Source organism: Grampus griseus (genome assembly GCF_964374135.1).
Source record: "Grampus griseus genome assembly, chromosome: 1".
In the NCBI taxonomy this organism is placed as follows: Eukaryota; Metazoa; Chordata; class Mammalia; order Artiodactyla; family Delphinidae; genus Grampus; species Grampus griseus.
In genome coordinates this window covers 53,965,791-53,992,621 of record NC_139017.1, presented here as the reverse complement: position 1 = coordinate 53,992,621, position 26,831 = coordinate 53,965,791, and the positions used below count along the sequence as shown (strand labels likewise).

The 26,831-nt window shown below is 44.0% G+C and overlaps 1 protein-coding gene across 1 annotated transcript; it reads right to left on the bottom strand.

Moving 5' to 3' along the window:
• Window positions 1-1,125: 1,125 nt before the first annotated feature.
• METTL13 (methyltransferase 13, eEF1A N-terminus and K55) lies at window positions 1,126-15,001 on the bottom strand. The gene is made up of 8 exons (XM_082661170.1): window positions 14,598-15,001; window positions 12,441-13,200; window positions 10,960-11,159; window positions 9,316-9,511; window positions 6,657-6,824; window positions 5,131-5,346; window positions 2,814-2,945; window positions 1,126-1,598 (listed from the first exon to the last, which is right to left on the bottom strand). Exons 1-8 carry the CDS (start codon window positions 14,748-14,750, stop codon window positions 1,324-1,326), a joined length of 2,100 nt encoding a protein of 699 aa, XP_082517296.1. The 5' UTR covers window positions 14,751-15,001; the 3' UTR covers window positions 1,126-1,323.
• Between the last annotated feature and the right edge of the window lie 11,830 nt (window positions 15,002-26,831).

Below are 26,831 nucleotides of genomic sequence, written 5' to 3'. Positions count from 1 at the left end.
GCTGCTCATTAAGTCAGCCTTGGCTTACTACTATTAGGAGAGGTGAAATTCCAGCCAATTTCTGAACTGCTGGCATAACAGTTTCAATAGGTAAGATTGATACTTCTGGCCAAGTGAGATTTGGGGTTAGATGCAGTTTTGGTTTAACTATCCTTTACCTCAGATCAAATGAGACAGTGTACTGAATTACTTAGAAAAGTTCCTGGAACATGTTAATTTTTATCACTAATTCGTGGTTTTGGGCAATTCTTAAACATCTTTACTTCCACTACAGCTCTTTACAGTGGCTCTGGCATGTAGCTGCCACTCAGTAAATGTGAGTAAACCAATACTGGAGACTTCAGCCTGCTAAGTCTCTGACACATGCAGTCATGGGGCCAGTTACATCCACTCCCTCCACTGGAACAGAACAGATGGCTTAGGCTACAAGGAAAGTTGTTAAGCAGAGGAGTGGGTTAGCAGATTCTTAAAACTTGGGACCACTGGGCTTCTCTGGTGGCGCAGTGGTTGAGAATCCGCCTGCCAATTCAGGGGACACGGGTTCGAGCCCTGGTCCAGGAAGATCCCACATGCCACAGAGCAACTAAGCCTGCGTGCCACAGCTACTGAGCCTACGCTCCAGAGCCCGTGAGCCACAACTACTGAGCCCACGTGCCACAACTACTGAAGCCCGCACGCCTAGAGCCCATGCTCTGCAACAGGAGAAGCCACTGCAATGAGAAGCCCACACACTGCAACGAAGAGTAGCCTCTGCTGGCCGCATGGAAGACCCAACACAGCCAGAAATAAATAAATAAATAAATTTATATAAAAAAAAACTTGGGACCGTGTCAGCAGCTGTTCCATCTGTAGGGAGACAGCGTAGATGTTCTCTTAAATGATCCTACTCTATTTATAGTCTTTTGGCACAGAATGTTCTGCTACCTCACTTGAGATTGTTCCTTTAGGACCAAGAGAAGGAGAAAGCAAAGCAAACCAGCAATCGCATTTGATTGTCTCCGGTCCTAAGGAGCTTGGGGCATGCTCGTTAAGGCATAACACCTGATGGGGGCTCCAGCAGGAACTCCTACTCAAGGACACAGTAAAGGAAGTGAAGGCAATCAACCCAAGCAGTACTGAAGAAGACAGGATGGAAAGGACTTTTTTATTTTCCCAGATCTTCAGGCAACCTCACCAAGCAGGAGGTCGCATGCAGGTGAGTATGAAACTAAGAAAAATACAAGGCTTAAAAAGTATTGTGCATTATATTTCTTCAATCTCTGATAGGCCAGGAGCCCAAGGTCAGTCTGGCAGGAAGCTGAGAGGACTGCCTGGTCCTGACAATCACACAATCTTCACAGTTTTGAGCATGTCTGACAGGACGTATGTGTCATCCCAGCCCTTTCCAGGCTTCCTCAGGGTTTGCTCCAAGGCCTGGGCCATTTCCAGCAGCTCTGGCGTGGCAAGTTTCCGCTCAGGGTGTGGCTGACAGAACAGGATCTCGTTTACTTCACCCTCAATTCGCCGGACATACAGGAGGGGGAACACCGCCTTGAGCCCAGCCAGCACTGAGTCCTTTAGCCCTAGGTCTCGGCACACGAGGTTGAGGATAAAGACACCTGTAGGGTGGGGAGGAAAGGGTCAGAATGACTGGTTCAGGGGACACGTTGGAGACAGGGTTCAGCTCTGAGGAATACAGCCATTCCTGCCCCAGGGAGGCTGGTGGACCAAAGAACACACCTACAGCGGCAGTGACTTTGCAGAGAACACACAGCATACAAAGGCAGGAAGAGAAAAGCGTGGGGGATGTGTGAACCATGAGAAAACTTCAAGCTAATTTCTTGCTCTTTTGTGCTGCTAACAAATGTTACCATTCTCCATGCTTCAGTTTCACAAAGGATGGCTTTGAGAAAGAAGTAATTAATACCCCCAAGTAAGAATGTAGCAATTCCACAGAGAGATTATGTACTTGACATATATATCACATGCCTTCACTGGTGACAATTAAGGGTTCTAAATCAACTCTGTTCACCACAGTACCTTAGCCAAATAAAAATACCTGGGAGGCAGTGAACATAAGGATTAAGAGCTCCAGCTTTCAAATCACAAGGATCAGGGTTGGAGCCCTAGCTCTTATCTTGTGTCACCTTGGCAAGTCTCTACTTCAGTTTCCTCATCTGAAAACAGGCTGCTATGAAGATGAAATCACATACTGCCCAGTCCAGGGCACGTGGGAAGAATTCAAATGGTCACTAGCGCCCCATGCTGGTGGGGATGTGAATTGCTATGACTACTTTGTAACTGTGTGGCAGCATCTACAAAAACTGAACATATGCATAATCTGTGATCCAGCAATTATAGCCCTACATCTATGTCCAACAGACCTGCACACACATTTCACCAAAAAGCATCTACTAGAACGTTAATGGCAACACTTCTTATAAAAGCCCCAAATAGGAAACAACCCAAATGCCAAAAGCAGAATGGAGAAATAAATTGTGTATCACCCAGTGTCAACACAACACTATGGGTGAATCTCACAAACATCATGCTGAGTGAAAGAAACAGAGAACATTCCGTATGGGCAAAACTAAGCTGTGCTGATAGAAGTGAAGACAGTGGTTATCCTTGAGAGGACAAGTTACTGAAAGGAGGTAAGAGGTGGACTTCTGGGGCACTGGAAATGTTTGGTGTTTGGTGCTGGTAAATGAATATGTTCAATTTGGGGAAATCGATCAAGGTACACACTTATGATACGTGCATTTTTCATTAAAAAGAAAAATTTCCTTAAAGGGCCCATCCCTTCTCCCTCCCCAACCTTCTGTTCTTCATACCTTCAGGAGTCAAGATGCTTTTGACCTTCTGCAGGAAAGGCTGGGCCACAAACGCTGGGGGTGGACAACTCATTCCCAGGGTTGGGTCCTTACTGTCCACATCAAACATTATGACATCGTAGTGACGTCGTGCTGGGAAAGAGAAGCAAACGAGTCTTTGTCTCTGCTGGATAAAATAACACCATTTACATTCCTCCACCACATCTCCTCCGTGGTGGACACAGGTGGCTAAGTCAGAAGGATGGCATGGAGGATGTGGTTTGCTTATAAGGGCACTAATGTCACAGTCCAGAGGAGACACGTCATCAGCGTTCTGCCGTGAGTACTCCACGTCTGAGATGGAGCCTTCATCTCACCTTCTTCCTCCACATTTTAAAGCCCTTTCCACAGACACACATTACTGGGGTCCACTCCAGCAGGAGAACTGCTTGGTTAAGAGTCAATCTATACCAATGATTTTCAATCCTGACAGACCATTAGAGTCAAATGGGAAAATTCTGAAGATTCAGAGAACCTGGGCTCCACTCCTAATCAACAGAGTTAAAACCCTGGGGTGGTAAGGAACAGATGAGAGGGGAGATGGGAAGCCTCCGGTGTACTTTTCTTAAGCTCCCCAGGTGATTCGAAATATAGTCAGAGTTGAGAACCATTGATCTAGACAAAGCAGCTGCCTCTGCCTTTAAGGGCTGACCCTGCAAATGGTAACTTTAACTTAACTCTGGAAACAGCATATGTTGCCTCCTAGGAGAAAGTGTTCTCAATTAAAGTTAGCATATCTTTTCTAGCTGCTTGAACAATTACTGGCTCAAGAAAGAACTGATTTTGCTCAATGAGTGAGAAAGAACTGACCATGAATCTGATCCACTCCTTACTATAATGTTAGTTTTTACAAGGGGTAGGCCTGCGATACTAATGATGTGTTTTGGGCAAACTTCGAGACAGTGCTAATGATTATTCAATACGTATTTACTTAGGACTACAGCATGTTCATCACTGTTCACAGCACAGATCTGATTTTGGTTTCTTCAAGAGCAGAACATGTTGGCTCATCAAAGTCCAAGGACAACCAAGGCCCACATTTGTGGCACTGAGCCCTCCAACAATCTGAAAGGTTGTTGTTAAGACGAAGGCCAGGGCTGTTCAAAACTGACTTAGAGGTAATAACAACAGCAGCACATCATGGATTGAGTACCTACCATGTGCCTGGCACTGTTTTATGAGCTTCACATGTATCAGCCCTGGGCCCCCAGACTGGTCCCAGCCTCAGAGAGTGAACCTGTGAAACTCTGATAGAGTTAAGTTCAGTTTGCTATTACATAAGACAGCATCTGTCCATCCCAGCACCAAAACACTTACCCCAGGCAACCCGTTTTGCCACACCCTTCCTGGAAGATACTCTAACCCAGCGAGAACCAGAGCATCTATTATAGAATGAGCAGGCCTGGAAGGGTGTGTGGCCTGGGCTCCCCAGGTTCACGTAGGACTGAACCAACCTAACTGAATTCTCCCTGGGGGCTCATGTTCTTCAAAGCATCAGTCATCAGAAGCCTACATATTAAGCTGCAGAAGGATCAGGGGAGCTATTGTAAAACATTAATATGCCTTTTGTCCAAGTCTGGGATACAAATTATTATAGCAAAATGGAGCCTTAATTCCAGTAGCAGCAAGGCTACTGGAATTCCCACTAACACCTGCATTATGGTTTAACCTCAGCACTATTGACATTTGGGCTAGATAATTCTTTATCATCAGTGGCTGTCCTATGCATTGTAGGATGTTGAGCAGCACCCTTGGTCTCGACCCACTAGATGCCAGAAACACTCGTACCTAATGGTTACAACAAAAAAGTGCCTGCGGACATTGTCCCTGAGGTTTAGAAGCACTCATCTACATGAATGCTGTTTTGCTCTGTTTCTGGCTTCACCTCTAGCTGAAAGATTTACAAAACAACTTCCCAACACACACCCCCAACGTGTCTTCCCCTTTTCCTCACTCAGATACAGATTCTGGGTTTCTTGGGATGATGAGAAAGTGGCAGGGTCAGAAGAGATTCAGAAGGGAAGCCCACTTGTTTGTTAGCGTCATTAGGGCAGGAAACGGTCTGTTTTGCTTGTTGCCATAGCCCAACCCCTAAGAGTACTGAGCATGTGGTTGACACTCTATATTTACTGAATAACTATCAACAAATGAATGAACAAACGAACTGGGATGATGTGGATGCTGCCCTCTCAGAGATGAGTTCTAGAGGCCCTTGCAGGCCTGACAACCTTGGATCAATCCTCCCTCAACACCCCTCCAAATTCTCCAATAGCAGTACCTTCTTCTTCTGCCAGGCTGGTAATATAGTCCAGGCCATCTGCGATGTGGACCTTCATACGGTCGCTCTGGGAGAAGCCAAACCACTGAGTGGCCACTTGCAACATGGAGGGGTCGATCTCCACAGCATCGATGCAGGACTTTGGGAAATGATCGTGGACAAAAAGGGGGAGGCTGCCCCCACCCAGGCCTACCACCAACAATCCCAGTGGGGTTTCTGTAATAAAGAATAAAAGCATCGTTTTACTACCTGCTCACTGTAAAGTTTTGTACCACACTTGGGGAGGGCGAAAGAGGGAGTCAGATTGTTGGTGCTGCCCAGGGGAAACAAGATTTAGAGACCTGGCCTCCCTTGTCTCTTTCTAGAAACTCGGGAGTCAATTTAACATCTGAAAACTCAACCCGGGCCTCACAATCCTTCCTCTACTAGATCCAGAAGATGAACCAGTGTATTATTATTATGGGCCCTTAAAGATCCCAAAGCACTCAGCTGACATTATAGCAATAACCCCCACCATAAGCATTATTAAACCCCCCTAGAAAACGGGAGGGACAATGGCCAACATCTTGTTTATGATCACAGGGAATGTAGATGTGATGCCCTCTGCTCAGCTTTCAACTCAAAGGACACACTGCCTTCTCAGACACAGCCACCAAGTGAGGGCAATCCACCCAAGTTCCAGAAACCACAGGAAAACAAAGGCCCAAATCCTACACACAAGCACAGAAAAACCACAGCAACCACAGGGGATGAAAGGAAGGTTAAGAAAAAAGAAAGAATCACCAAAAGGAGACAGACCCTGAGGATTAAATGGAAGACCTGAGACTCTAGGGACATACATCAACACCAAGATAGATCAAATGTACAGCGTGTTCCAGTAGGACATACTTAGGGACTTTGGGTGAAGACAGTTACAAGAGTAGACAGAATCATGAACATTTTTGCTACTGTTGTCAGATCCAAACCTATTATTAGTGATAAGGCTATGACAGTACTACCTATACTATGTTTTGTTTTTTTTTAAGTAGAAATTCAAGATAGAATTACATCTAGTACTCAAATAATGCATCACCGAAAAGCCAGAAATTCCCCTAAAGTGCACAGGTATATTTCTCCAGAGATGTGATTTTTAAATATTCCATCTGGTTACATGGGTAAATGCATGTGCAAAAATTCATGAAGCTGAACAACTTAAGATCTGTATACTTTACAGATCTCATTGAATGTATTTTATACATTAACTTTTTAAACTGAGTATAGTTTATTTACACTGATTTTTTAAATAAATGAACAGAGGAAAAAAATTTAGGTATCAGCACATGTAGGTGTTTCAAACAATTTGAGTTTGAAGGAAAAGTTATTTGGATGTTCATGAATGTAGAAGATGGTTGGGAATAAGAAAGACATGACTATATGTGCATCTGTTGGTCTATAATCATGGTTCTTAAACTGCAAGGCAGCTGACACTGATTACCTCTGTAATCTTACATGTTCCCTCCTGTGGAAGGCAGTGGCGACCCCCTCACCTAGGAGCAGCTCCGGGTTTCTCAGCAGGGCAAGGCCGGCAATCATGGCTTTATGGTGTTCACAGCACAGGTAACTCTTATCAATGGACTGCCCCGGAGCTGCAGGGAGGTCTTCTGGAGTATCAGCAGGCCGCTGCTTCTTCCTGTCCTTTTTCCGTTTCTTCTGGGCTAGATCACAGACAGAGATGAATGAAGTCATATGCGTGGTACACTACTCCTTGGAAAGTAAGGCACACCAGCAGCAGTATGTTGCAACTGGTTTGATGAGACTCGAGAACCCAATTGTGAAATATGCAGGAATTTTGTGAACTGGTTGACATGTTGGTGGCTTGAAATCTGGCCATGGTGGCCATTTTTATGCCACAGAAATTGGCAAACAGTGCATATCATGGCTTTTTTCCCCAAAGAGACGGTTGTTAAATATTTAACATACACCAGAGAGTCAGAAAAGGGAAGTGGCAAAGAAACACCCCAAAACTCAGAACATTGGGAAAACTCAAGTGAGGAGTACTAGTACCTCTCCTCTGGGAAATATAAAGCCACTAACAGGTGAGAAGTTTATTCATCAGTTCTTTTAGGGGAAAAAGGACTTAGTTTCCAACTACCTCCTCTATGCCAATTACTATACTAGGACTTTTACTCTTGTAGCTTTGAAACAACCCTATATCAATGCTCTTATTCTAATTCTTGGCAGATGGAAAGACTGAAGATCTGAAGAGTTATTAATTAGGCCCAAATCAGTAGGCAATGCAGCCAGGATTTGAACCTGGGACTACCTGTCTGCAGCAGCTATCACCTTTCTACTACATCACACAGACAGTAATTCATACCACCCCATTGGACAAGGACATCACAAATGTTCACAGAAGGGGGGAAATCGTACAAAAGGCCCCTCTATTCTCCCTCTACCTACTCCTCAACTGCTCCAGGAGAGAGTGAACAGATGGCTCTGGGGTTTCCCTAGGGACCAGCTGCACCATTGGGCACTGTAATGTAAGTGGCAGCATGCTTTTCAGAGATGTTAAATTGCTTTTTAACACATTCTTCTTCTTGCTCACCAATACTTCCATGAGGGAAATCATTCCCCTAAGAATTAAGTGATACTAAGAAGGCTTGATAACAGTGGGGAAAAAAACCAAAACCCAAATTGGAGGGCAAAATGTTCTTTGAAGCACTTTTACTGAGCTCTCAGTGAGATGAAACTGAACCAACCTGCAGCCCAAGTGACCCAATGACAGCACAGGAACCCAACAAATACGGGTGCACATGACCAGGGGACACCCCTCAAGAGGAGACCATCCTGCTGAGAATAACCTGATCCTGAGCTGTGGGCAAACCCATGACCTCGTGAGGTTGTGAATTCTCTCTTTTCACCCTCCTTCCAGATGGCCTTGCCAACAGGACAGCATCATCAGGCAAAGGGAATGACCGGCAATCAGGAGAGCCGATTTCAGATTCCAAGCCTGACTCTCTGTGCCTCTAAAGGGAAGTTATACTGGAGAAGCGGTAGGGAGGAATATTTTTCTACTCTATACATGTGATCTGTGATTGATTACAATGAGTAAGTATTACTTTTATAATACAAACATATAATGCCCCAAGAAAATAAACAAACGATTGCTCTCCCCATTAGTGGGTGTTTCTGAGCAGCACCTGGGAGACCACTTAAAAGAGAACATGGTGGGGGGCTTACCTGGTGGCACAGTGGTTAAGAATCCGCCTGCCAATGCAGGGGACACAGGTTTGATCCCTGGTCCGGGAAGATCCCACATGCCGCGGAGCAACTAAGCCCGTGTGCCACAACTACTGAGCCTTGCACTCTAGAGCCCGCACGCCTAAAGCCCGTGCTCTGCATCAAGAGAGGCCACCGCAATGAGAAGCCCAGGCACCACAACGAAGAGTAGCCCCCGCTCACCACAGCTAGAGAAAGCCCACGCACAGCAACGAGGACCCAACACAGCCAAAAATAATAAATTAATTAATTAATTTAAAAAAAAGAGAGAACATGGTAGAGATCTACCCTGTTGACGCCTGTAGCCACGCACCACTTGTGGCCATTTAAATTTAAATGTAAGTTCATCAGAATTAAAAAAGATTAAAGATTCAGTTCCTTAGTCACACCGGCCATGTTCCTAGTGCTCGGTAGCCACATATGGTTCATGGCTGCCACCCTGGGCAGCTAACTGGGTATTAAACATTTCCTTCACTGCAGAAAGTTCTACCAGACTAGGTGACCTCTAGGGCACCCACCAACTGTACAACCCTCTAAAACAGGTGCTAGGAGGTGGTCCCATGGAGGAGGGCAGGCCTACTGAATTAATATACAGACGTATATGGAGCAACTTGTAAAACACGTGGTCTTTGAACTGCAGGCGTTAAAGTGATTATCACATTTGTCTGGTAAACCACCACCCCGGCTCCTTATCACTGCAGAGTCAGGCTTTGCTCAAGAACAGAACATCGACCTCCCTTCTGTTCATCGCCACTCACACCCTAAGAGCCCAGATGATAAGAGGACCACCCACAGAGCCGTGTGCCTCTGGTCACAGGTATCCGGGTCTGTCCTACAGCTCCGCCAAGCTCCCAGGTCTTTCTGACCACCCCAAATTGTCCATACCACATCCACGTGGGCCCCACCACTGTGCCCACGACACCTCACCTCTGTGAGACACATCCTTCAGCAGCCTGGCTTCTGACTGCACCACGTTCCTGTTGCTGAGGAAGATCAGCCGCCGAAAGTAGCGCTTGTCATCCCCCTGCACATCCTCGATGACGTAGTCACCACTCAAAGGGCTGCAGTCTTGGTGCTGAACGGTCCGGACCCCGATGTCCCCACCAACAGACAGGAAGGGTACCTGAAGGAAGAGCAGAGATGTGGTGAAAACACCAGCTCAACTGAGAAATACGAGAAATTATAATCCCTTCCCTTTGTCTGTATGTGAAGAATCCCCGCACCAAGGTTCTGAGCAGCAACAACTCCGAAGATTTGCCATTTCGTTAAAGTATTCTTCTGGGGCGTTTGACTAGATCTCAAAAGGTTTAACTGACCTTTTTGAAAACCAACTGAACAACTAAAGATTCCCCAAACCATTCATGAAATGCAGTTGGTTCTCCACAAGAAAAATATGAGTTTGTCAACAGTAATCCTTAAAAGGACTTTCAACAGTCCAAGACAATGAAAGCTAGAAGGAAGCCTCATGAAGGGACTAGAATCATGAGAGAAGGAATCTGAATAGGGATAAAGATATCAAAATCCATGGGGAAAGTAACCACTCCAAATTTGGCGAAGTGTCTCCTTTCCCCCAGTTATTCTCAACTTTTTTCTGCATTCTTCTAAACAGAAGAAAAAATTAGGAGGAAAAAATACATTTTCCCCTAAACTTTTCCACTCCCTTCCCAACCTTCACATTTATTTATTTTTAAAGAGTTACAAGAGTATTTAATAATCATGAGGGACTCCTGACTTTGCGGAGATGTAGGCACTGTTGAGAGAAAGTCACAAACGAGCCTCCCCACAGGATCTGGGTCTCTCTGATGGGACACCAACCCCAAAGTCTTCCAGAAAGCATCAAATACATATTCATCTGTAAGCACAAGCCAGCCTAGTGGGCAGAACCACAGGCTGGGAACCCAGGAGCCTTGGTTCTTCTTTTCAGTTCTGTTACTACAGCATCAAGCTTCCAGGTACCTTGTCTTTCCCACCTATCAAGAAGGATAAACTCCTTTCTATAAAGCCCCTGCAATAAAGTCACCTATCAATTACCCTGTCTCGTGAGCAGGATAGTACAAGACAGATGGTGTCAACTGATAATACCATATCACCATTTTGGCAAAGACCTTCAGTTTCCTTCCCAGTGGAACATCAGACCAGCAATGTTAATATCCTGAAAATTAAGCTGAGCTGTTTTGGCCCTTTCCCATTCTACCTCATATAATGATGGTTCTAAGAAGCAAAATGGCCAAGGAAATCCTGCACAAAGTGAGTTAGGAGAAATACAGCCTGAGTAAGCTGCAGTGTGCAGAGCTGGAGCCTGCAGGGTGGAGAGCACTTCCTTCATGCCATCCGAGTGGCCCCACAGGCACAGATGCTACTGGGGTTCTCAATAAGGGCAACCGCTCACCTTCCACTCACTGCCTGGGACATAACTTCTGCTCACTTAGCTCTCAGCTGCTGACATGCCCTCTAGGAACAGACTAGGGTCACAGACCCTAGTCCTAGCTTCTGCTAAGATACCCTCTGCCTTCCTGGCTACTAATATGACTTCTCCAGAGACCCTGAAAACTGCTACCAAAGCTTTGTTACCTGCTGCTGGGCGGGCATCCCGGCCGGGGCCAGCTCCATGACTCTGGCTGACAGCTCGGCCTGGATGCTGTCCATGCCTTCGTACTGCTGACCTCGGTGAAGGGCCACTGTGATCAGCCTCCTGAAGCCCGCACTGGCTGCCAGCTGCTTCCGGCCCTCCTCCATGCCAAAGAGCCACTCGGTCTCCCGACCCTGGGGGACTGGAAAGAGGCATTTGTTGACAGGGAGTCCTGGGAAAAGTTCAAGCCCACAACCAATATGCCCTACGTGGCAGAGAGCCAGCCCCTACCCAAGCCCAGCAACCCTTCCAACTGTGACCTACTGAGGGGCTATCAATCCCCAGTCAACAATGTCCACAGCAAAGTGGCCATCAGACCCGTGGCAGGACCCAGCGTGGAAAAGTGTGAGCGTGTATGTAAGGGGAGGGAGGCAAGTACCTAGTGCAAGAAAAATAGCAATAATGCTAACACTTCTTAATGCCAGGCATTATTACAAGCAGTTCACAAACAGAAACTAATCAAATCCTCACAACAGCCCAAGATGCAGGGAGTATTATTATTATTCCCATTTTATAAATGAGGAAATTAAGACACAGAAGTTACATTATTTGCCCACGTTCACAGAGCTCGTAACTGGCGAAGCTAGGGCTCAACCCCAGGCAGTCCAGCCCCAGACTCCATGTTCGTATCCTCTGTGCTATTAGTTCTAACAGGTGCACAGTTAGGATAAGGCAATACTTGGAAAAATGGATTCGATGTCAGGGAACAAATTACCAGCATGATGTATCACCACCTCACGTTTGTCTAGAATATTCTACTTTTGAAAGCATTTCCTCATACTACCTCTTTTGATCATTACTAAGGTGAATCTGGTATCATTTACCCCTTTCAATAATAACACTAACATCTGTAAAACTTATCATGTGCCAGGCACCATTCAAAGAGCTTTTACACTTCTCACAATTACACAGTTAAGATCTCACTTTCTAGATGAAGAAACAGAGGCACAGAAAGAACACTAACTTGTCCAATACCACCAGGAAGCGACTGAGCCAGGACTGGAAACAAAAGAGTCTGGTTCCAGAGCTCACTTTTTTAGCTACTACTCTGTACTGCCTCTGAATTCAGCAGAGACGCACAGAAACTTCCCCAGGTCACACAGCTTACAGGCTACAAGGCTGGGACTCCCGGTTGCTTCCACTACTCCTTGTTACAAAGTGACTAAATAACATCTCTACAAATGCGTGACCTGCCTAAATGTATCTATATTACTTCAAGCCTTTGCAATGGAAGATGAGAAGAAATAAACCTCAAATCCAAGCAGGCAGCTCCCCCTTCCTCATGCCTTGGCCAGTCTAACCTCTTCAAGCACCGCCCCCTGCAAGATAAAACCAGCCAAGGCATACCCATCCGCCAAAGCCCCAGCCCCAGCCCCTGCAAGCCAGCCCCCTCCAGGGAAGAGAGGGAGCAATCCCAACTCACTGATGAAAATGGCAAAATGACTGTCCCGCGATGGTTTCACAGTGGGGCTGTCCACCACGTGGAGGGTGTAGCGTGGCTCCCCCGTGTCCCCACTGCACAAGTCCAGAGACACACTCCCCAGCCCGGCCTTGCGGTACAGCTGGCTGCACAGCCAGGCATACTGCTGCCGCTCCCGCACCGCCTCAGCCAGCCGCTCGGCACTCTCCAGCCGCACAGGCTTGCCCTGCTCCTGAGCACACAGCTCAAAGATCTGAAGGGCAGAGCCAGGGACCGGCCTGAACTTGGTCATGATGAAGGCAAAGACAGGCAAGGAGAACCGAGGCTCTGCTTCCAACAGCTGGTCTTGGCTGTTGGCCACCTGGTGCACCCTCACCATCCACCCCTCCCGAGAGAAGTGACCCACTGCTTTCTTCAGGACGTGAGCCTGAGCCAGGGAGATGCAGAGGTAGCGACCGCCCACCTGCAGGACACGGCCAACCTCAGCCAGCATCCTGTCCACCTGCTGCAGGGTCTTCTCCTCCTCATCTGTCAGGACTGCGTCCAGGGTGCCCTTGTCCAACACCACCTGGAATGAGGCATCGGGAAACTCCATCTCTGTCATGTCCATCTTCAAGAAGCTCATCTGGGGCCGTCGGCTGGCATTGCGTTCCTTCATTTGCTTGATGACGACCTCACTGATGTCAATGTTCACTATATCCTGATAGCCCACGTCATACAGCTGCTCGCTTAGCTCTGAGTTTCCACACCCAATCACCAGCACCTAGCAGGGGGAAAGAAAACAAGATGGAGGTCATCAAGGCAAAGGAATGAGCTTCAGACACTTCAAGGAATCAAGTCTCACCCTGGCTGCTGTATGTTTTCAGAGGGCGAAGATGCTATGCCATGAGAGCGCACCATTACAAAGTGGATTCTAGGCTCCATCTTGAAACACCACCGATTAGAAGAACTCACTAGTAACAAAGCACATTCCACTATAACAATGCAAGTTATGCAGAAACAAACTAACCGGGGTTGTTCTTTTCTCTGAATCAAGCGTTTATTAATCAACTGCAGGAACAAACTAATCATGGTTGTTCTTTTCTCTTAATCAAGAATTTATTATTTAAGAATTGATAGGAAGTCACAGAATCCAAATACAGTAGTTATAACTGAAATCTCCTATTTGTTTTACTGTTGAAAACCTAGGTCTGGCATAATCCTATTCCACTCATGCCTTTGGCTCCAACTCACGATATTCTGCTATTTTCTGAAGCCAAACTTAAAACACAGGTTGCTGCCTCCCTCTCTGTGGAGGAATCTCCCATTGATCCTTCAAAATTCTGCCCTGATATCACCATCTCTGGAAAAGCATCGTACAATGACAAGTGCATAAGCTTTGGAGCTAGGTGGATCTAAGTTTAAATCCCCACGCGACCACTTACTACATGTATGATCTTGGGCAAGAAACTGGCTCTCAGAGCCTCAGTTTCCTCATCTGTAGAATTCGTGTATTACCACTCACCTCAAGGTTTATTATGAGAACTCAATGACTGAGCAAACACACACACACACACACACACACACACACACAGCATAAGGTTTGACTCTTAAAAGCTTCTTCCTCAAATCTTCGTTTTCTACCCTTCTTCCTTCCCTACTTCCACCTCTATCAAACCTCCTATTACTGTACTTGGCACTTTTCACTTCTGGAACTTGCCCAGGATTTATATGTTGATGCTCGTGTGGCTTAAGGGCTGAACACAGTGCCTCAAAGTCAGTGGGCCCACAACAACTATTTGATAACAGATTCATTTATCAGTAAAGCCACGGGTGCTGCCAGCTCCACGAGGATGCACAGTGACAGAAAAGCACACTTTCCTCACTAGGAGGAGATGTCTAGGTTGCACTACTAAAGAAGTGAGGTTATTCTTAATAACCTCACTCATTCTTCCAGTGAGGTTACTAATTCAAGAAATGATCTGGGGGTGGAAGCTCTGTTATCTGAAAACCTTTAAAAGGATATTTTGTAATTACCTTTTAGCTAGAATGTTGCATGGAATCCTGAAAATATGGGCCTGTTTAGGGCCCCCCACGCCTGTCACCGTCTACCAAGTGCAGGATTTCTGTTATCAGTTCCTACTTTCCAGGGCACACACAGGGCTGCCAGGCCGCGCTTACCTTTTCCCTGGGCTTGATATATTTGTGCAGCAACCCGCACAGTTCCAGGTAGGTTCCATACCACTCGAAAGCTTTCTTTCCCCGCTGCTGGAAGAACTTCTCCCAATAGTCAATGGAGCCAAACTCCTTAGGGCTTTTAGGTAAGAGATTCATATTCCCACTGCTCGAGCTGCGTCTTCAAGACTCTCCTACTCCCTGTGCGGTACCATCCGAGGGGTTTCCCCACGCGCTGGTTCTGGAACACCGCAGCGGGAATTCTTTCCACGGACAAACAGCCACATTGACTTGTCCCTCACTCAAAACCCAAAGAGATGATCCTTACACGCCCACCGCACACGTAAGGCACTGAACCTAATAAACGCTCACCCCCTATTCCATCTAAAAGCCCCAGACCCATGTGGGGAGGCCCTCACACTTTTTCTGAGCTCGGTTTCAGAACCGGCAATTATATCCGGGTGCGAGGCTTCGCGATTGGTTGGCTGTCCACATCATCTCAGCAGCTCATTGGTCAGTGATTTTCGTCCTGGCACGTCACTGGCTGCAACGCGCTCGCCTCACGCCGGTGGCTTCGTCGCAGGCGCCGCGCTTTTATTTACATGAGCCGGAGCGGAGAGGGGCGGCGCCAAGGGCCGGAGGCAGGGCGGGAGCTGGGCTGTCCCGGTCCCAGGCTTACGTCGGAGCACCGAGCGGGGGCAGCCTTCTCAGCTCTGGGCTTTCAGCCTTGGAAGAGAGCTCCCGGGTCCCAGGCTGTTTGTTCCTTTCGTCTCTGAGCTCCCATTCTGATCACGAGCCACATAAGGTCTGAACGCTGACGGCGGTGGGCACACTGGAGGAGGGGGGCCTCGGAAAAGGAAAACTTGTAGATTAGAAGGAAGTGAGGCAAGGGATGAGTAGAGCCAGTCCATAGCAGAAGAAAGCTGCCCAACCCAGCTCTATCTTCTGCATATCCCGCCCCACCCCCGTCTTACTTTAACCACTTTACTTGTACAATTCAGGTTTAATTTGGAGGAAAGTAGCACTTAGCTGTGCTCAGCTTTTAGGATCTTAGTTTCCCGAGCAGGGATTTAAGCTGGGACCCCAGCAGTGAGAGCGCCTAGTCCTAACCACTGGACTGCCAGAGAATTCCCAGGGTTTCACGGTTAATAATGTAACAACATGGAAATTCAGGGGAAAAGAATAACAACCAGTTATTCAGAAGTGCGTCCTCTCCCTCTTCCTCCTTGCCTCAAAGCACAGTGTGCAAAACTTAAGGCTCATTTTGGTAATTGGCCTCCTCAGGTTGTCATTTGGATGTCATCTGAAAGTAGTACTTGGGACTTCCCTGGTAGTGCAGTGGTTAAGAATCCGCCTGCCAATGCAGGGGACACGGGTTCGAGCCCTGGTCCGGGAAGATCCCACATGCCGTGGAACAACTAAGCCCGCGAGCCACAACTACTGAAGCCTGTGTGCCTAGAGCCCATGCTCTGCAACAAGAGAACCCACTGCAATGAGAAGCCCGCGCACCACAATGAAGAGTAGCCCCCGCTCACTGCAACTAGGGAAAGCCTGCGCGCAGCAACGAAGACCCAAAGCAGCCAAAAAATAAATTAATTTTTTTAAAAAAAGAAAGAAACCTCCTAGTATCCTTGGGGCCATCCACTGTTTGGCGAAGAGGATGAAATACTTAAATCAGGGAACTCTTGAAGACCATGGATAGAATTCAGAGGGTCTGTGAACTTGGATGGGAAAGAAATTACATCTTTATTTTCAGTAATCTCTAACAGATATTAGCATTTTCTTCAACTATAAAATGGAGCCCCCCAAAACCCTCAGCAGTTCTAGTGATGGGAATCACTAAGATTTTCATATCACATTACAACCATAGATATCTTGAAATATTGTTTATGCTATTACTAATTCAAAATCATGGTAGATGTTAGGCCTGGCGCTAGATTTTATTTAATGAGTTAATATATCTTAGTGTATCACAAATTTTCTTTTAAAATATTTTATAGCATTATAAATTTCCTTCCTTTGTAATTCTGTATTTTGATGCATTTAGAGATATTATTTTAATAAGAGGTTCCTAGATTTCACTAGATTGCCAAGGTTCTTGGTACATAATGTGTATGCACAGTGCCTGTCACTTAATAGGAGGGCCATGAAGGATGCTTCATGGTCACGAGAATTTTTCCTGTGCTTTTGGTGCTGCCTTAAATCTATCATTACGTAAAGAATAAACCACAGAGGCCGGCTTAGTCCATAGAGAAAACTTGACTACATTTTTAAAAAACATTGTTAGGGAAAGATTTATTATTTCACTTTTTTTCATCCTCTGAAGAAAGTTTGAAATGTATCTATTTAAGGTATTTTGATGACATAATTTCATTCCTTCTAAGTAACTGCTCATATGCCATTTGTGACCATAGAACCTAAAGCAGGGAACTATGATAATGGAGCCCTTGTGATTTGCGATGTCAGTGAAGTGTGACTGTGACTCTGAGACCAACTTTATGGATTGTGTTATAGGCTTTGAAATGAGTGTGAACGGAGGATGTGATCATTTCTTTGCTTAAAAAAAAGATTAAAAATGAAAAACGAATAATTCACTGCTGTAATAAAGGAAAATAGGAATGATAAATGTGTATGTATCATGCATAAAAAGGTTTAGATACAGCCTATATATAAAGAGAAATATAAAGTAAAAGGAGACCCTAGTTTTCTTTCTACCAACTCTGTAATATGTGGCCAAAGGGGAGCTGACCCAAGTATTTCTGAATAAACGATGCTGATTGAATGTGCCTTCATTGCCTGAAGAAACCAGGATCTTCTCACTCTGGCTCACCACCCAGCCAGAGCCTATAATAAGTAATGCACTCTAACTACCCGCTTGTATGTGGGAGGACTTAAGAAACTCTCCCTTTCAGAAACCCCTCCCTCCCATTTTCTTGTGTAGTCACTGCAAGTGAGCTTGTCTCTTTATAGTAGTTTAAGAGTAGCTTGAATATAGTTCTACTTTCAGGTCTGACGGAGTAAATTGAGCCACACCAATTCTCCCTCTAGGAATAAATGGAAAAGCCAGATAAGTACCAAAAGCATCTCTATAAAGCAATCCAAGTGCTGTTGGAGCAACAAGACTAGAGGAACCAAGATTCCAGAGGAGGAACTGCAAAATGGTGAGCTTTTTCCTTTGCCAGTTGGAGGTGCTTATAGATTCTGGGTACAAGGCAAGATGCTGAGCATCGGGGCTTCGCCTGGGTCAAGGGTCATTGTTGGGGAACAAAACAAACAAAGCACTTACATTTTGGGTTCTCATAGGACTGAAGAGACAAAGCTGAAATCTTGGAGAGCCAGGATTTCAGGGAGAAGAGAAGAGAGAATAACTGAGCGACACAGATGGTTTCCCCACAAAATTTTGCTGAATGCTGAAGCTGCTTGGGGTGGGAGGTTAGGATGAGAAAATCACTGTTTTTCAGAAGCTTTCTGCTTAGCATCTTTATCTATCCAGCAGAGATGAGAGTGATTCCACTTTGGAGAGGGATAACATCACATAGATGTTCTTTCTCATACTCAATTTTTCTTTTTTCTTTTTTTTTTTGCTACACCGTGCAGCTTGTGGAATCTTAGTTCTCCCATCACGGATTGAACCCACACCCTTAGCAGTGAAAGCGCAGTCCTAACTGCTGGATGGCCAGGGAATTCCCTCTACTCAATTTTTAATACTTGGTTATTTTATATTCAATAGTCAATATCGAATGAATATCAAAAACTATTAGGCATACCAAGAGATAAGAGTCATATCACCAAAATCCAAGAAAAAAATAGATAATAGAAGCCAGTAATTCAGGTATTAGATTAGCAGACAAGGACTTTGATTAAAATATTTTAAAAATATGATAAAAAGATAGAGAATTTCCCCAGAGAATTAGATCTATTTTTAATGGAAATTCTGGAACCAAAAAATACAATAACTGAAATCAAGAGTAGCCTGAAAATCAAGAGCAGGTAGGGAAATATGTCTGTGCACATAGATGCTGACACAGGCTCGGGATGTGACTCAGTTGCATCTCTGGAGCCCTCTGTCAGTGCCGGAACCCTGAGATCTAGTGCAGACTCAAAGGATTTGCACACACGTTTAAAAAAAAAGAAAAACTTTTAAAATGTAAACACATTTTTCTTCAAGAGTATACTCTTAGAACTGTGTTGCAGTAAACAAGTTTCAAAACATAATGATGAGTTCTTTGGTCACAAAAACGTCCTCAAGAATTCTCTCAAAATAATTCTAAGCACAGGTCCATTATTAAATTTACTACCATGACATTTTAGAAAATAGTTGCAAAACTTGTTATTTATCTGTAAAGGATTGAGGGAGAAAGGCAGCACGGTGATTGCCAAAAACTTTTCTTAAAATTATTCCATAGGGATGATTGTCATTGAGCTTGAGGCCAGTTAGATTTCCCGCAGTTAATCTCATATGCCATGGTTCAGACCTGGACCTGCCTGACATTGAGGCATTCACTGTAATGTAAGCTAACATGATGAATTCAGAGTCACAGAAAAGATGCTATGAAGTTTTCTGGTTAAATAATTGTTTTTCTTTTAAAGTGAGGGAATGTTGGATGCTTAATAAACTCAAAATAACAACATAACCAGAGCTGGAAGGAAAACTGTTCTATTATTAATTATTAAAAGAGACGTGATCTACTACAACATAGGGAAAAACTGAATATGATACAGCAAGCTATGGATGACTTAGAAAGGTGTTTTCCAGTTAACTTTTTTTTTTAAATTAAAGCATTTTGCTTGTTTACACTTTATGAGTAAAATACAAAGAGAGAGTGCCTCCTAGAAATAGATTATGTTTTTTTTTAAATTTATTTTTGGCTGCACTGGGTCTTCATTGCTGCGTGTGGGCTTTCTCTAGTTGCAGAGATCAGGGGCTAGTCTTTGTTGCAGTGCACGTGCCTCTCATTGCGGTGACTTTTCTTGTTGTGGAACATGGGCTCTAGGCACGCGGGCTTCAGTAGTTGTGGCTCGCGGGCTTAGAGCCCAGGCTTAGTAGTCGTGGCACGCGGGCTTAGTTGTTCTGCGACATGTGGGTAGTTGCTCTGCGGCATGTGGGATCTTCCCGGACCAGGGCTTGAACCCGTGTCCCCTGCATTGGCAGGCAGATTCTTAACGACTGTGCCACCAGGGAAGTCCAGATTATGAAATTAAAGTGTACTTCAGGTAAACTGATAAGGTGAAATGACTATGGAATCCCAACATAAACATTTATTTAAATACTTAAAGACAGTGCTATTGACTAATTAGACTTGGAATCAAATTGCCTCTGTTTCCTTTCTTCAATTTATTTTTGTAAGTCACAAATTTTCATTTTTCATACTTTTTGTTTTGTTTTGCAGTACGCGGGCCTCTCACTGTTGTGGCCTCCTCCCGTTGCGGAGCACAGGCTCCGGACGTGCAGGCTCAGCGGCCTTGGCTCACAGGCCCGGCCGCTCCACGGCATGTGGGATCTTCCCGGACCGGGGCACGAACCTGCATCCCCTGCATCGGCAGGCAGACTCTCAACCACTGCGCCACCAGGGAAGCCCATTTTTCATACTCTTTTTTCTCACTTCTGTTTTCTTGAAATGCCAAAAGAAAATCAATGGCAATAGGCCAAACTCTCACTAGCTAACTTTTAATAATAATAAAACAGTACAGACAAAAGAGCAGGAAATCTTTAAAAATGGAGAAATTGTATATTATCTTGTTTATAAGGTGAACAAAAGAATATGTAAATATTATTTTACTAAGAGCTTGTGATATTCTTGGAAGACAATAGGAGGTGGAGATTACTCATTCTTTTGCAGCCTGGGAAATGAAACCAGTACTATTGAAAGTAAGTGACTTTGTGAAGGTCAGTAAGCAGGCAAAGTGCTTCTAGGAATCCCACGCACTGGCAATATAAAACATTCTCTCATGCTTTCACTTCCCTTATTTTCTTTTTTCTCTTGTCTTTTCTTCTCATTCAAAAGCAAACTTTAAAAATTAGAATCATCAATAAATATTTATTGTGTGCTTCCTCTGTGCAAGGTACCACGGAGGATAAGAAGGAATCTAAGACAGAGTCCTTGATTTAAAGCAGTCAAAATCACGATTCTAGCCTGATCTTCACAGCTGCTGAGAATTTCCTTTTGTTCACCATTTCACCATGGTTAAAGCAGCTATTCCAAACCGTCTCCATTTTCTTTAAGCTTCCAACTCCAACACTGCTTTCTTGACCCTTCACATAAGACCTTGCTTGCCTTTTGCTGATCATTTTGAGTCTATGAGTTTCCTTAACTTCTCTCTTTTCCATTTCAAAATCTCTTTATCGTCATCATCAGTCACTTCTTTCCCCCTTGCCTGCAAGAAGGTATTCTCTCTCCATCTGGCCCAGAACTCCCCTCTGCTACTCTCAAACACTGATCCCCCACCTATTCAGAGATATCACTCCAATGTCCGTTGGTGTTTTTTCTTTTTTTGATTTGCATTTTCAATCTCATTCTCACACTGGCTCCTTATTCCCCATTCCTAAATATAACATAGTTATTTCTGATGGTACCTTAACCCTATTGCTGCTTTGAGTTGCAACTTCTCTTTACAACTGAATTCCTTGAAAGAGGAATATATAATCTGCATTTCCCCTAAAACTCAAATCTTACAATATGGCTTCCACTTCCACAACATTACTGAAACACTTCCTGAAGATCAATAGTGGTCTGCGAGTCAATAAATCTGATGGCTTTTTCTAGCCTTCATTCTCCCGACCCCTGCCCTCTCCCCACTCCCTCCCCATCCCCAATTTCTCTGAAGTCTTTGGTGCTAATGACCATTCCTCCTTCTTTTACACTGTCCTGTCTCTACTGTTTTTCTGTGTACTGCTCTGGCCACTTCTTATTGAACACCCCTCATCCTCTCACCCCTAAACACAGACATTCTCCTAAATTCTGCTTTTCTTCCTTATATACACTCTTCTTTGGATTCTTCTTCATAGAGCTAATAATTGAAGCTGAGGATTCCCATGCTCTGGGAATGCTAAAACACTTTCCCCAAAGAAAAGTGCATTTAAGGGAAGGGGCAGACTTTATCACCTTCCTTTTGCCTTTCCATGGGGTTCACTTAGTTGGCAAGAGAAGTGGGAGGCGAATAGGTCAGAGCTGTCTTAGCAATGGCTAAGATTCCTCTATCTAGGACCATGGCTCCTGCCAGATAGCCCCTCTCCTACAACTATGGCTCTTGCTTTGTTCTGTTGACCCTTCTCTTGCCTTTTCGTACCTGGGAATAGTAATGGATTCCTCCTCTTGCTTGTCCTGAGGTGTATCAGCATGTCTGCTTGATTCCATTTGTGGTTTTAATTTACTGTTAGACTCCTACAAGTAATTCAGTTTTGATATTACAGTTCACCTTAGGCAATTCTGTTTGCTAAGATATCCATATATGTGTGTGTACATATAAGTATATATTCCATTGTTCACTTGAATCTATAATTAACTTTACTCAGTTTTCAATAGTTGCTTAGTCTTGTGTTTCTATGTAAGAATGTGGGTTCTTGGAGGACAAAAAACACTGTTTACCATCCTTATATCACCAGACTTTAACAGAATACTTGTTACATAGCTGATAGATGAATTTATTCACTTTGATATAACACCCAAGATTAATATTACTATCTTCAGCAAGAAATTAAAGTTGTGTTTGACCTTCAACAGACTAAAGCCTCCTTAGTCATATAAGATCATCATAAGACATTAAGCCTGACAGATTCCACCTTTACCATGCTTTAAGAATAAATTGTCTAATTTCTATTTTAAGGGCAAAGCATGCAACCCATTTCAATAAAATATTTATCTCATCTTAATTTAAACTTATAGCTCTGCAATATTTACTAATGTGCCCAATTTTACCGTACTCTTACCTTGGACAAATTACATAATTCATCTCAAAGCCTTGGTTTCCACATTGATAAAATGAAAAAAATGATACTTGTTATCAGAGGGTTGTTGTGCTGAAATAACATATGCTAATCACTGAACATAGTGTTTAACAAAATGAGCATTTAATAAGTGGTAGCCACGTTTAACTTTCAGAGAAATAGCAAGTAAATTTATAATACAATTAGAGCATATTACTACACAGGTCTCTGTTGTTGCCATCTTTGTGGGAGGCAACTTCTCCGAGATAAAATGCTTATAACATGTCACATCAATAAACAAGAGGTTAGGAGAGGAACAAAGCATCTCTATGAGTCTATCTTATAATGTTAGATCTAACATTCCATGAGGAAAGCATAGGGGACATTCCATTTTATTACATATTTTTTAACAAAAATTAAACTACCATAGTCTATCTTTAAAAACCAGACTCCACTTAACCCACTTGCTCTGTTACTCATTACTGTACATTCTCTCTGTGAACTGTACTCACTGTTGCCACAAAGGACACAACTGGCACTATTGGCAAACTTTGAATATGGAAGCTTTATTAGAAAATAGTATTGTATTGATGTTAAATTATCTGAATTTGAAAATTGAATCATAGTTATGAAGAGAATGTTCTTGTTATTAGGAATAGTCACTGAAGTATTTAGGGGTAAGGATGCATGATTATGTAACTTTTAAATACTTAGGTGGGGAAAGAGGTGGGGAGAGAATAAAGCAAATGAAGTGAAATGTTAACAACCCCCTTGAGTTAAGTCGAGTATACTTTCTGGCCCTCTGTTCCTTCATCTACTAGGAGAGAGAACTCTTTCACTATTATTCACACTGTGAGCCATGAAATTCAATGAGGAATGGAGCCTGGCATCAGAAAATGTTAACCAGTGAATCTGAATAAAGTGTTTGCAAGAGTTCTGTGTATTTATTCTTTGGTAAGTCTGAGATTCTTTCAAAATCAAAAGTAAAACAAGCTAATTATATTTACATAACACCAAGGCCCTCTGAGCACTAACAGGTTAGAGGCTAACAGGTTAGCTATATGATATACCTGTGTACTTCCTCACCAAAACAGTTGAGCTGTATGCTTATCAAGAGTCAATTTGGGGCTTCCCTGGTGGCACAGTGGTTGAGAGTCCGCCTGCCGATGCAGGGGATACGGGTTCGTGCCCCGGTCCGGGAGAATACCACATGCCGTGGAGCGGCTGGGCCCGTGAGCCATGGCCGCTGAGCCTGCGCGTCCGGAGCCTGTGCTCCGCAATGGGAGAGGCCACAGCAGCGAGAGGGCCGCGTACCGCAAAAGAGTCAATTTGTATTTGTAACCTAAAATATTTATGCCTCTTATTATACTTATGGAATTTAAATATTCAAACCAATGAAATACCAATAAAAAGTTGTTTCCATGAAAACTAAATTGATGAAGGTGAACAACAAATAAATTACTATAGAACAAGATATGGGTAAGAAAAATCTGTAAAACTTTGGGAAAAAATTGTACAAAATCTAGATTGACTTGGCACTCAAATTGCTTCAAATGTGTCTTTAAGTTCTTGCTCTGCTTTGAAGAAAAAAAATGTAAACAAAGTAATTTATAATAAAAACAATGAGGTGCTCCAACAAACAGATTCAGGCTCAGATAAAAGGTCTTAGTCCTACTTCAAAGATTAGTGAGTGAATGTATAATTACACATTTGAGTCAAAAATTTAAAAGTGAAAGTATATCTGCCATTTTTATGACCTATTGCTTTAACTGACTTTTTAAATTAACTGATCAACAATTGGTCTCTATAATCAATCCCAGCCCAAGGACATCTTGCTAAAGGAATTCAATAGATACAAACTCTCCTGCTAGTAAATACTAGTTTGTAGCCAGGAAGTCTGTTATTACCATACTTTTAAGATTTGCATGCTTGCTTGCTCTCCTAGGAGTATTTCCCTCTAAAGGGAGAGCACTGATTGTAGATCTGCTGCTTAACTCCTTCCTTCCCAGGAGGAAGGAAGATTAAAATAGATAGATTAAAAATGATATTTCATTGTTTATTTTGATTTACATTTTGACTGATGTTGAACAATTGTTCACAGGCTTATAACTGATTTGTATTTTTTTTCTGCCTCATGGGAGAGAAGATAATAGCAACAAAATATTGAAACCTGGAAAGTATATGAATTAGTGGCAATTATCTTAGCCAACTTGAGAGACAGGAATCCTAAGCAGGTCATGAAGCAACCTAATTCACACAGCTAAACCCCACATAAGGGAATTGAAAGCACCAGATACCTCTGAGCATGGTGTGGGCTAAAAACAGAAGGAATAATAGAAAGCCTATTTAAGAATCAATCAGAAGTCCAGAGATTTAGTCCTCGAAGAAAGGATCTCTGAAAAGAAAGAACAAAGGATCTCTGGCGAGGACGATATTAGGCCCCACTAAGGGTGAAGGTCTAAAATTGAAAGAGAATAAGAAAATTAGAGGACCAACATCTGAATAATTGGAGCTTAAGAAAGAAAATAGGGTAGGAGATAATCAAATAATTCAAATTGGTGAGACTGGAACCCCATTCTGACCTTACATCCAGTGCTATTTATATTCTTTCAGGATAGCTGGTATATCTGATTCATATTAACTGTAAAAGGATATTTTCTAAGCTTTCAGAAATGTTGGGGATAGTCAGAGACTTTGTTCAGGTGATTAAAGGGTGAGGCTTGCATTAGCCCTCCCCAAACCAATTATACCGAAATATTTGGCAGAACTAAAGAACTATGGTTAAAAAAAACAAAAAGAATGGTTTATTCATGCAAGCTATGCAATGACATGCCAGTACAGCTCAATAATCATATTGCCTTAAGTTGTTCTGTAAGAAGGGCAGAGGCTGTAACTGGCTAAAGCTCTAACTGGCTAAGGCACCAATGCAGGGAAGCAGCCATAGCAAGCAGATATGCAGATATAAAGTCAACTGTGGACAGGAAAACACAAACCAAAAAACTTCTGGGTTATCTGTGGATGGGTAGTCTCATCATCATGCCCAAGCAGAGAAACATACTATAAGCAACTTCCCTTCCAGGTGGACTATTTCAGTCCAAGTCAACCTGGATCCGAGTAGTGGACTCACAGATGATGAGCGAGTCTAACATCAGGCTTTCAGAAGCTTCAATTGACAACCTATGGCTTACTGTTTCTCAACATCGCAGGCCAGTTAAATCAGAATCTCAGAGTAGTGCGGGGGCATCCATTTCTAAAGCTTTCCAGGTGGTTCAACTCTATGTAATTAACTTGAGAGTCATTGCCCTAGCCAAGGTATCATTCAATTAGTGTTTGTTTGGCTTAAATATGCACTAAATCAAAACACTGTATTAAACAAAGGACCCAAAGATATTTAGTAGAAATGACATGTAGCAAAAAAATGGATAGGAAAAAAATGATAAAACAATCCAGCTGGGGCGTGTGTGGGAGGAATGGATAAATAAGAGAAACAAGAGAAAGCAAAAACGAAACTGGAATTGTTTTGGATTACTATGCCCAGCCACTGCAGGCTTAAATATGCTACTAACTTGGGGGGAGGGGAGGTAGGCGGTGTCAAGAGAACAGTGGAATGGACGTGCAAGAGTGAATTCCCACCTGAAATCTGAAGGCTCTGGTGTCTGCGTGGTGTCTGGACCCGGTTATTTTGGGTTAGAACTCTACTGCATACAGGGGAAAGAATGAGTCCTTGTCCCAAACCTGTCCAACTAGCTGTGCAACGTCAAGTAAATCTCTTTGGACGAGAGATTCCTAATGTCTAAAATAAAGAGCCTGGATTAGTAACCCTGAAGATCTCTCTCCTGAAGATCTCTCATCAGTCTAACTCTGATGCTATAAACAAGGGATCACACACATCTCCTTACTTCAGAAAAGGCCCAAGACGAGCTGAAGCCGGTCGTCAGGCTTCGAGCCATCCTCATTTTTCTGCTAGGCTTCCTTAGCCCGGGGAATGGACCAGGCACAAAGCACCACGTTATTAAGGCCTCATCAACCCCAGCCAGGAGCAAGCCCTAAGGCGCCCCACCCTGCGTGACTTCTCAGAGCTTCCACCACCTCCCCTGAACTTCCGACCTCCGCTTGGGACCTCGGGAGCCCGCGGCTGTCGTCCCTCCCTTAAAGCACAAAATCATCCCGGGGATCCAAACTTCGCGTCCGCTAGGGCCTCTAGGTAGAGAGCGGAGGGGGGAATCGACTCCCTCGACGATCTCTGCGGCCTGGACCCGCTCCCTCCGCCTGGCGCCAGGCTGCGGAGCGCCGAGCGGCTCGATGAGCGGGGGTGC

Bases quoted from the DNA above. Each gene is read 5' to 3' on its own strand.
- METTL13 (XM_082661170.1), bottom strand. From the start codon at position 14,750: ATGAATCTCTTACCTAAAAGCCCTAAGGAGTTTGGCTCCATTGACTAT. The intron at 9,512-10,959 runs GTAACAAAGCTT...CTCTTCCTTCAG, and splicing joins GGATGCCCGCCCAGCAGCAG to GTACCCTTCCTGTCTGTTGG. The intron at 2,946-5,130 runs GTACTGCTATTG...TCTCTTTCCCAG, and splicing joins CAGCCTGGCAGAAGAAGAAG to CACGACGTCACTACGATGTC.